The sequence below is a fragment of the Myxine glutinosa genome, chromosome 7 (assembly GCF_964187855.1).
Source record: "Myxine glutinosa chromosome 7, kmMyxGlut1.1, whole genome shotgun sequence".
NCBI lineage: Eukaryota > Metazoa > Chordata > Myxini > Myxiniformes > Myxinidae > Myxine > Myxine glutinosa.
This window is the reverse complement of record NC_136267.1, coordinates 189640654-189653018: the sequence shown is the minus strand read 5'-3', so window position 1 is coordinate 189653018 and position 12365 is coordinate 189640654. Positions and strand designations below refer to the sequence as shown.

General features: G+C 43.7%; 1 protein-coding gene across 7 annotated transcripts in view; it reads left to right on the top strand.

Annotated features, from left to right (window-relative positions):
* The window catches only part of DNAJC10 (DnaJ heat shock protein family (Hsp40) member C10), a 280936-nt gene that overhangs the window by 107427 nt on the left and 161144 nt on the right, over nucleotides 1-12365 (top strand). For all 7 annotated transcript variants that reach the window (XM_078782635.1, XM_078782634.1, XM_078782636.1 and 4 more), the window contains exon 8: nucleotides 370-447. In XM_078782635.1, the coding sequence (XP_078638761.1) occupies nucleotides 370-447 (78 nt within the window). The remainder of the gene's footprint in view (nucleotides 1-369; nucleotides 448-12365) is intronic.

Sequence of the window (12365 nt, the reverse complement as noted above, 5' to 3'; positions counted from 1 at the left end):
TATATAATATGAAGCAATTTTGATATGCTTTACTGCATTCAATATTTCCAATAGACCATTGAAAACCTTTCATAAGTAATTTTATAAATTGAAAAACACTGAATATAAAAGTGCATTTTGACTGTTCATTAAACCTCGTTGTCCTCTATATTTGGTGCTTTATTGGAACGATCATTGAGTTGTGCAAAAATGGTTGTTGGCTGGAAAAGAATAGTGCCGCACCATCAATATGACAATCCCATCATATTTTGTTTTCCAGTAAATGCATTCCTGAGCTACTTTTTAATTCTTCAGAGTGATCGTCATACGGTTTTGAATTCCCATGTTTCCAATTCCCAGTCGGCTTATTTCTGCTGCGTTCTTTTGCAGGAAATCTGGAAAGCTCTTTTCAGCAAGCCGCTTCAGTGGGAATGGCATCTCTCATCACTTTCTGTGCTGTGGATGCAGGTATATAGCAATATACCACTGCATGCTTTCATTCTCAAAACACTTCTGAAACTACAAAGTTCATATGTCATGTTACCCCATGCAGTGTTCAGGTTTATACCTAAATTTTAATAAAACAATGTTTTAAAGATAGTTTAAAAAATTCCGGAAATGTAACGTTATTGAAGCAGTCTTGTACACCACCCTTATTATACACCACCCTACAGAACATGTCCAAGTACTGATAAATGGAAGGGTTTTGAAAGTGACACGAAAGCAATTTATGTTCTACAGTGTTCAAGTATATAATTCAATTTAAATAAAATACAGATTACGAGAAGGGCACTCGATGGAGCACATACCTCTGCCAGGCTCACCAGTTTATGTGTTGTATCCCACTGATAAGCCGGATCTGGATTCGGACCTGAACCAAAATCTAATCGGCTTGTTCTTGCCACCAAACCAACTCGTCTACCTAGTTTAGTCATAACTCGTCCACTACTTTTTTCAAATATCCTGCTATGTATCGCTTTTCGCCCGATCTCTCAATGGTGAAGAATCACTTAAAAATTAAATAACTCTCCCATCCGAATCCATGTTCCGATCTTCACCAACATCTAATCGAGTCGGTCCTGTCACACACCCAACCGGTCCACCAAGTTTCATCCAAATCCATCCACAACTTTTTGAGATATCGTGCTATGTATCGCTTTTCGCCCAATCTCTCAATGGTGAAGAATCACTGAAAACACTCTAGTAGCCGGATCCGAATCCCGATCTTCACCAAAATCTAATCATTTCGTCCTTGTCACATACGCTACACCTCTGCCAAATTGTCTGAATCCGTTCACAACCTTTTGAGATATTTGTTCACAGACAAACAGAAACAAACAGACAGACAGGGGTGCAAAATACAACCTCGATCCATCTTCGGTTGTGGAGGTAATGAATGTTGTATAAAAAAAAAAAATCCGGCATTTACGGCCATTTCCCCCAGTGTTTATTACATCAGCCTATCTTACACATTATATTAGTTCTTCGTGCCTGTTATTTGTGTTTTTTATTTTTATACTTTGCGGGATATTAATCTCTAAACCAAAAAGTGCAAAAAGACACTCAGTCAGTCAGATAATTAAAAAAAAAAAATTGCTCTTGGACAATGGTTATACTTCTCTGAACAGTTTGCTTTTGTCCAAATTTAAATTGATTTTTCATAAGATAATGCCATCTAATGTTTAACTTGTGCTTCCTATTTGAAATATTGAAATATGTTAAAAACACACCTGGTCACAAGTGTGCCGCACTGCCCGGGTCCTCAGTCGAGGTCCTCGGCATCATCCCGCTTCGGCCCTTCAACCTCGACCTTCAACCTTTCGGCACATACACATCCACATGTAGCAACTACACCTGGATGCGTACATACCCCAACCCCCAGCCAGTGTGAACGCAGACTACAACAACAACAACACTTCCACATCCAGAATCCATAGCACCAAACAAACATGGTGGAACACTCAAACACCCACCTTTATACCCTTCACCACTCACCAACAAAACACCAGCTCATTCGCACACGCACGCGCACACACGTACATGAGCATGGCTCAGATAGTGGGTACACCCATTGTTACATTAAGGGCAAAATATGTTGTTCAAGGGAATATAAAATGCAACCTATTATGTTAATGTAAGTGTATTTAAGTATCTAAATCTAGAATTTCAGACCTGCAGCATGTTCCGTTAAAAGATTATTTGCGAAGACATACAACACACTCAATACAGGCTTATATTGATATGCACATAACTCGGTGTCCACTTTAATCGGTTATTTGCAGTGTGTGTGTTGTTTTTTAAAAATGTAATATGAAGCTCAATCTTGATCACTATGGGCATCATGCTCAACAAATATTTCAGCAAATTTGCTTCAGTCACAAAATTTTGGGCAAATGAAATTTGGACACCGTTATGTGCATATCACCAGCATGGGCCAACACCACACAATATGCATAGTTAGAAAAAAAAAAAAGAAGTGTTCAGCAAAATGAGTGTAAAATTGTTAGAAAGACATAGGAGAATACACACACATTTGGAAGTATTTTAATGGACCCTAAAAAGTCAATATATTTCCAGAAACATGAAAAGATGTGTCGAGGACGTGCACATAACTCGGACACCAAACTTGATGTTGTAATGTTACACTTTAACCCAATTGAAATTCTTTGGCGAATATGACCAATTTCAACATCACCATGAGCTAGATATTAATAACAGTACCTTAACCTCACATATGGTGTTGAAACAACTCTACCAAACAACTTTACCAAGTTGCAGTTTGTTGCATTTAACCATCTTAACATGTCTATTTTATAGCCTTTGTACTCTTTATCTGTTTGTCTCCCGCGATGAAGCTAACTCCAGGGGCCTTTCACGCACTCACCGCAGGCAGGTTGGTGGTCTTTCCGTCTTCTACCGACTCCTCTCTGGCCTTTCCCTCCCCCCCCCCCCCCCCCCCAGCTCTCTCTGGGCTCTGTCCCCCAAATATTCCTACAGGTCACACAAGATCTGCCTGCAACCCTCTTATGGTTAAACTGCCAAAATCAAGACTCTCTGCTCACCTTCACTCCTTCATTCCTCTTTTCTCCCGCCTCTGGAACAAACTCCCTCACTCTCTTCAATCCCACTCCACCCTCCAGGTCTTTAAAACAGCTGTTCACCACCATCTCTTATCTTCCCCCATCCAAAACCTTGATCTTTTCTACCCCCGCTAATTTCACCCCAAATCCACTTTTTTGAAATACCAACTTCTGTCCTGGAAGTCCTTGGTGTCCTTGTGTTTTATACTTCTCCCACCCACCCCCCCCCCCCTTCCCACACCTCCTCCCCCCAAGCCCTCTCCCTCCCACACATCTCCCTGCTCTCAAATGTTGTGTTTGTGTGCTTCTCCTTCTCTCCCCATCTTGTCTTCCGCTCCCTCTTTTTATATATTTTGTTTGTCTGGTTGATTTGTTTGTGAAATAAATGTTAGCTATTTCACGAGCCTCGATTCAGTATACAAAAAAAATAAATTGTGATGAACAGTGATCGTAAATCAATAAATGTGGACAAATTCTGATCATTTACTCGAGATTCACCGATAGAAATGAAAGCCATTCGGCACATAACGTGGACATCGCAGGATGCGTGTCCAAGTTATGTGTGGTATTACAACTTCGGTGTCAGTGTGACCTGCCGAATATGATGGCTTAAATTTACCTAAACACACATTTTTATTCATGGAGACAAATTATTTTTGCCTCACCAAATGAAAAGCAGTACTTCATGAGAGAAACTCAGGAGAGAACAATATCGGGACGATGTTGATCTTCACAATGGCGCGTAACATGCGTCAGCACGAGCCAACCAAGAGAGGCATGAGGAAAATTGAACAGAAAAGCCATGAACTTCTGCACAATATATCGTAAAAATTCATGCAATTTCTTTAGAGTTTTAACAAAACTTTCCTTTCGGTAATAAAGTAGATTCATACTTCTTACCTTGCAGGTCTTTTTCAACTGAAAACATTCAAATACTGGTTAAAGTGGAGAATGATCGGACGATGGCGAGCTCCGCGAGTCGAAATTGTAAACTCGGATTCGCACGTCACGCTAGTGAGGAGACACGGACACGCAGATGGATGCTGAGCTTGCCGGAGAATGATCGTTCGCAAGCACGCGTGTGTGGTCTTATTGTTTTCACCGAGCAGGAAACTTGGTAAACAAGCATGATTTTCCGAAGACGGCGATCTATCGTTCGATGAGGAGAGAGTGATACGCACGTGACGGGGCTGACACGAAAATTGCGAAGAATTTCATTTGTCCAGATTTTTTATTTTCCGATCACAACATTGACCTCCTCTTTTTCTCTTCTTGTTTTCCCACTTATTTTCAATAAATAAGGCCATATTTGGGACGGAAATTTAAGGAAACAATATCAGCCTTGGCTCCCCCATTTTCTCTGTTGCAACGGACACCAAGCGTTATGTGCGAATCTTGTTTTTCTGGCGGACCAACAATGCATTGGAAACTTGATTGTTGAACACAAAACACGATCAACACATAGTAGTGACATCCAGTTTTATTTTAAGAGTAACTACATTGAAAATAATCAACAGGAACGACACATGCAATGAGAAAAACATTTTAAAGAGCACAAATGTAACATTTCTTTTTATTATAAAGGCCATTTTTTGACGTACTTATATTCATATTATAAAAATCATAATTAAAATCATTTGTATTGCTGGTTTCTACAGGTCCACTAAGGTGTCTGCCTTCACATCTGACAATTAGTTTTGTATCTAGGCACCTCATTTTTATTTTCTGGGGGAATTCATGCAAGCATAGTAAAGTGTACCCACTATCTGAGCCATGCATACATACACACATGCACACATACACACACACACATACACACACACACATACACACACATACACACACATACACACACAACACCAACCAACCACCTACCCTTACAGCATACACCACTCAACATACAAAAACATACTCATGCAAAAATTCATTCATGCAAAAACACACACCCTCACCCACTCACCCACTCACTCACATACACAAAATACAGACTTGGCATTTAATATGGAATATTTTTTTTGTGGGGGTGAACTTACTTTTCAAGATGACTTAGAACCGAAAGTTCATTGGAATTATGTTGAAATTATTCTAGATTTTGTTAATGTGACCTTTAAAAGAAACAAAAAACACATTTGACATTTTGAAGTAAGTAAATTGATCCTTGAAAGTGATGTAAACTGATATCGAACTCAATTCACGGACAGTACTGTGTTAAACTTCTGTGCGTTTTCCAGAAGTATCTCTTTATTTTGCACATTAGCCAAAAATGTTTTCAACAAAAACAAAATTTAAATTATGACTGGGATTATGGACAGTAAAATTACAGTTCAGTACTTCGTGTAACCCCCACGAGCATTCAGGAGAGCACGTACACGTTGAGGCATGCTGTTCACGAGATTTGCCATGGTTTGGACAGGAATCGCTTGCCATGCAGTGACAATAGCCTGCTGCAATTCACGCACAGAGGTCGGCTGCTGGTCCAAGTTGTCGATTTGACGCGTTCTCTATCGGATTCATATCCGGGGACATGGCAGGCCACTCAATATGCTCGACACCACGGTCAGCAAGAAAATGTTGGATCATGCGAGCACGATGAGGCCGTGCATTGTCATCTTGGAAGACAAAGCTTCCTCGAAAGGCTGCATGAGCAAATGGAAGCAATGTTTCTTCCAGAATGACCCTGTACTTGAACTGGTTCAGGTTTCCATTCAGAACAACCAGGTCAGTTTTGCCCCCTGCATGAAAAGCAGCCCAAACGGTCACCCCACCACCTCCAGCTTGGACTCTTGGCACAATACAATCTTCGTTGTCGGCTTCATGCACTTGTCTGCGCACTCGGTTGCGGCCATCTTGACGATAGACCAGAAATCTAGACTCGTCACTGAAGGTCACTTGATTCCAGTGTCCTGTCTGCCATTGACGGTGCTCTCTGGCCCACTGCAATCGACGCTGGCGGTGTTGTCTGGTCAGGCGTGGCTTTCTCAGGGGAAGCCTGGCACGATAGCCTGCTTGAACCAGTCGTTGATTGACTAGCCTTCTGGACACAGGCACATTTGTCAGTTGCTGCCACCCAGCCCGAAGCTGATTAGCTGACTTGGTACGGCCATTGCAGACTAACCGGTGCAGCTGGCGATCATCTCTCTTTGTGGTTCTGCAGGGACGTCCTGGCCTCGGTATTGGAGTAGGGACACCCCTCTGAGCATTTCGTTTCAGGATCTTTGACACCTGACCTTGAGTGATGCCATACTGCCGAGCAATAGCACGCTGTTGCATGCCGTAATTTCGTAAAGCCACCACTCCATGACAAACAGCATTGTCCAGTTGACGGACCATCTCCAGAGGAAGCGGCAATAACTTTTGTAGACGTGCAGCAGTTGTATTCCACTAATACAGAACGCAACAACCCTTATATACACGATTGTGAAGCCAATCGTCAAATGTACCTGTCCTTACATTTTGTCACGCCACCTGTGATATTATCCTGTTATTGACTTCTTGCTGCGAAAGACAATCAGTGACATGGTTCTTTTAACAAAGAAATCACCGAAGCGTAAAAGAAACTCACCAGATTGATATACTGAGTTCAGAAAGTAAAGCCAAGTCAAGAAAAAAAAAATTCCATATTAAATGCCAAGTCTGTAAGAAATAATAACAGTTACAAAAAGACTAAAAAAACAAAACAAAACACAACCAATCTACACCATTCGACGTGCCTCCATAAACTTCCTCCATATCCAAAATGAGACTTTCAAGGCAACCTGGGCCACCTTGTCACACATCCTCCTTCTTTCTGTCCCACACACTCCAAGCCGAGCAAGAAATGCAGAAAAGGAATTTCCAATATACCCTCTACACCCCACCTCAAATGGCTGACACGAAACTCACCAACCCTTCTCCCGGCACTCTGCCTCCAGCTCACTGAAGTTTCCTCTCTTCCTCTCGTGCACCTCCTCCATGTTCTCTTCCCAAGGTACAGACAATTCCCCTAAGATGACCTGTCTTGTTGCACCTGACCAAATGACTGTCAGGCCGCAACCTTGTCACACAGATCTCCTCTGGGAATACCAATTGTGGCTTTTGGTCTGCTGCTACCTGCCAATCACAAGCATCTGACAGCTTGCTTTCCACCTCCTCCTCTTTCCACCTCTTACCACTTGGCCCTCTTTGACAAACCACACCTCTCCCCCATCAGTCTCCTTCTCCACTCTTCTCTCTCTCGACCTCAGCACCTCTTGTTGCACCATCTGCACCACCACCGCCAGCACCTGATCATGTCACCACCTGTATTGTCCTGCTGCCAATGCTACTGAACATGCACTCAGTGCATGCTGCACCGTTCCCACACCTCCACACAAATAACATCTCTCCTCCTGCAACAACCCCCACGTTTACTGGTGACGGAAGCACATCATACGTTGCCCGCAACAGGAAATTCAACAATATTGGCTCCATCCTCCAAATCTCTTGCCACTTCAACATCCTCACCCGCACACCTTCCCACCTAGTCCAAGCACCTTGCTGTGCCTGACCGACTGCTTTCACATATCTCCCCTCCTCTTCCTTTCTTCTCACCTCCCTCTCAACCATCTTCCTCCTCTCTTTCACACATGCCTTTCCCCATCGCTCATGCTTCATCCACCCCAAGCCATGCTTCCCGTGCTGTACCATCCCCATGACCTCCTCCTGTTGCAACCTCTACTCCATCTCGTCCACCTCTGCTCTTGCATTCCACTTCCGACTTCCCTTTTTCTCTTGGAGAGCATTCTTTACCACTGCATCACTTGAATCCCGCAACATCATGAACTCCCGCACCCTCACCACCTTCAACTCCTCGGTTAATGATGTCAAGGGAAACTGGAGTTTCCCACCCTGACCATAAAAGGCAATGTTCGTCAAACAGCATGGCACTCCCAACCACCTCCTCACAAACCCACTCACCACAACCTCCATCCTCTCTACATGCCCAATCGCAATATCATACATCATGAATGGCCACAATACTCGTGGAATCAATCCAAACTTCAAACACCATACCTGCAACTTACCTGGCAAACCACATCCATCAATCCTCTTCAAACCTCTCAAAAGCTTGTTTCTGACCTCCTCCACTCTTCCCACATCATTCAACTCCACTGTATACCATCTTCCCAAACTCTTCACAGGTGCCTCCACCAATGATAGAACCACCTCCCCTCCCAGCTCAAACCTGTGCATCTTATCCACCACTCCTCGTCTCACTACCACACTCCTCGACTTTCTTGCTTTAAATCCCATTCTTGCCCACCGCATCAACCTTTCCAGTCGTCCCAGTACCTCTACTGCTGCATCAGCGGACTGTTGGACAACTGTCAGGTCATCCATGAAAGCAAACATTGCTGGCAACCTCTGACCAGGGGCTAGCTCCAATTCTTTCCCATGTCCACTCACCGCACGTATCAACAACTCAATAACCAGCACAAACAAAATCGGGGAGATGGTACATCCCATCGGGATCCCCACTTCCAACTTCTGCCACTCTGTTACATGTGACTTTGTTGCAAACCGCATCCAAAACTGATCATAACATGCCATCAAAAAATCCCTAAGTCTCCGTGGCACCAAAAATAAATCCATGGCATACCTGATCAAGGCATGCGGCACTGACCCATATGCCATCTCCAAATCCAGCCATACCACCGCCATATCCTTCCTTTGCCTCTTTGCCTCCTGCAACCCTTGCCAGACCATTGCCGAGTGTTCAATGCATCCTGGTGATTCTGGTATTCCTGCCTTCTGCACAGAACCATCCACAAAACCATTCCCCCTGATGAAGCCTGAGAGCCGTGCCGCAAAGACACTCATCAATATCTTCCCATCTACATCGAGCAATGATATTGGTCTAAACTGCTCCAGTGTCACAGCCTCCTCCTGCTTTGGAATATAAACTCCTTCCGCCCTAGTCCATTGGCTGGGCACCACTCCTTGCCTCCATACCGCCTTCAGAGCATACCACCTCCATACCATCTATACATATATCGATATATATATCTATCTATATATATATATATATATATATATATATATATATATATATATATATATATATATATATATATATATATCTGTGCAGTGTGTGTTGTGTTGTCACTGAACTACTCCCTCAAACTTTTGTCAAATCGTATCAAACTTCTGGTATGCACCTATCTCTCCCATCGGTATGTCCTAAGGGTTTTTTTTGAAAAAATTTCCAAATGTTTTTTTTTCCAACTTAACTTTTCAACTTCAATTGTTTATAAAATGTAATATCACGCATATTACAATTACATTTGTGCATTATGGATTGCTTGAATTATGATTGGTGTAAACCATGACAAAACAGCAACTCAGTTAGTCATTTATCTATACACAAAGAATTAAGTTAAGCACCCCCCCCGTTTTTTTACAACCTCGCACATTACAAGTTTGTTGTCGTCAAAACAGTGTAATATACCCATGATATTGCTATATTTTCTGGAGAAGTGATATTATGGTCACATAAAAACATAACAATCATGCCGTTTTCAATATTTTATTCTGAATAATTTAAGGTGAAATTTTTTGGGAATTTTAGGCATATTTTCACCTCAATTTAAGTATGGAGCTATAGGTCCATCACGGACAGTGTGGATGACGTTTATGTTTTCTAACGTACAGTCATTGTTCTGAGAAGACCTCTAGCGATCTTTGCGTCAATAACGTGTGTAGGACCCACGTGATCGGATCACTGACTCAACCCTACGTCACATAGACCCTGTAAGCCGTCGTATGCGTTCTTGTGGCAGGTTGTTCCATTCCCGATGTAATGCACGTTCCAATTCATCCAGATTGGCTATTGGAGGGACCATCTTCGCAATTTGTCGTCCCAACATGTCCCAAACGTGCTCGAGGGGGTTCAGGTCAGGACTGTACGCAGGCCAGGGGATGGTTGTCACAGCACCTTGCTCCAGCAAGGCTCGGACGCGTCTCGCACGGTGAGGCCTGGCGTTGTCCGGAAATCCTGAATACCACCGTAATCCCGCACTTCGATGACCACACCCTCGCCAGCAGACCCATCTTCATGGATGACAACGCCAGGCCTCACCGTGCGAGACGCGTCCGAGCCTTGCTGGAGCAAGGTGCTGTGACAACCATCCCCTGGCCTGCGTACAGTCCTGACCTGAACCCCCTCGAGCACGTTTGGGACATGTTGGGACGACAAATTGCGAAGATGGTCCCTCCAATAGCCAATCTGGATGAATTGGAACGTGCATTACATCGGGAATGGAACAACCTGCCACAGCAACGCATACGAGGGCTTACAGGGTCTATGAGACGTAGGGTTGAGTCAGTGATCCGATCACGTGGGTCCTACACACGTTATTGACGCAAAGATCGCTAGAGGTCTTCTCAGAACAATGACTGTACGTTAGAAAACATAAACGTCATCCACACTGTCCGTGATGGACCTATAGCTCCATACTTAAATTGAGGTGAAAATATGCCTAAAATTCCCAAAAAATTTCACCTTAAATTATTCAGAATAAAATATTGAAAACGGCATGATTGTTATGTTTTTATGTGACCATAATATCACTTCTCCAGAAAATATAGCAATATCATGGGTATATTACACTGTTTTGACGACAACAAACTTGTAATGTGCGAGGTTGTAAAAAAACGGGGGGGGTGCTTAACTTAATTCTTTGTGTATATATATCTACATATCTGGGCAGTGTCTGTTGTCACTGAACTACTCCGTGGTGGTGAGGTGTTTTGAATTACGTGGTGGTGAGGTGTAATCGTCCCAAACTTCCAGTCTGCACCACCCCCTCCTGTATGTATGCGCTGAGGGGTTCTTTTTTGAATTTTATATATTTTTTCAACCTAAATCTTGAACCGAAGTTGCTTATAAAAATGTAATATCACAAACACAACAAATAAATTTGTGCAAAATAATTGTTTGTATTATGATTGGTGTAAATCAAGACAACACAGAGCAACTCAGGTACAGTCATTATCCTCGGCTAAAACAAGCCCGTTCCTCTAACGACGCGTGGTGAGGCGAGCCACGCTAGTATATATACTGTATATATATATATATATATATATATATATATATATATATATATATATATATATATATATATATATATATATATATATATATATATATATATATATATATATATTGTTACGGTCCGCGGTTAAGGATGTTGTTTGCCGAGCGAAGGCACCGCGGCCGAACAGTTGTTCCCCGACTAAACCCGATTCACCCAAACGTTGGCCGTATCGCGCCACAGATATTCAATGGGGAAAAGACTAAGATGACGAATGCAAAGAGGAAGAAGAAGAAGAAGACGTACAGAAGAGTAACGGGGTTTATTATTATTTACACACACATAAGCAAAAAGAGCAGTCACGGGTATTTACAGCGGACATGAAAAAAACAGGTAACACAGTGCAAATTACTAGCTTATACTGACTTAGTTTACTACCCAAGACAGCACGAACAGAACAAACTCACGTACGCAAATGGATGGAAGGGTAGGAATCGTTTGGAGGGATGAGCAGGTGGGATCACAGGGCACAGCGAGCAGGTCCACTCCGGGCGGGAAGCGAGGAGCCGGCAGCTCCTTGTATTCGGCTTTACAGCGCACGCCGGCAGGGTCACTCGCTGCCCCGTCAGGGCTTCACGCGGCTGGTTGAAACGGGGCTGGTTGAAACGGGGCTGGTTGAAGCGGCTCTTTGTCAAAGGCTTTTCGTATCTCTCACGCAACTCCGGTGCAACTCTGAACTCTCTCCCGGTGGACTGCCAACCTCTTACGCACCTGGACTCATCTGCCGTATCCCTCGTGTCGCTTGTCCCAGCGATCGTCGCACCCTTCTGTCATACCTTCAGCCCGGGTCTGTCACGCCTCCTTCGGTTTCGGTACCGCCCTCCTCTCCCGTGCTCTGTTTCGTGACCTTGTATGGTAATCCCACGGGCTTGTCTCCTTATTTGGGCATGGCGCCGACGGCACGCCCCTCGTGGCGAGCCACGGGCTTGTTTCCTTATTTGGGCATGGGGCTGAACAGCCCCGCCCTTCGTGGCGCGCCCTGGGCTTGCCTCTCCCGGGCGACCCCGCCCCTCCTGTTCAAACAGAGCACGGAGCACATATTCACTATAGCAGCGAAATGAGAGGGCGTGCACCCCACGCTTGTGAACTGCTTTACCCGCAGATGGAGAGTTTGGCTGGGAAATGGAAGTATTGAAGGGGAGCTATTCTTAATTGATTCGGTGCAATGGAGTATTATTCTAATGGAAGACAAGGC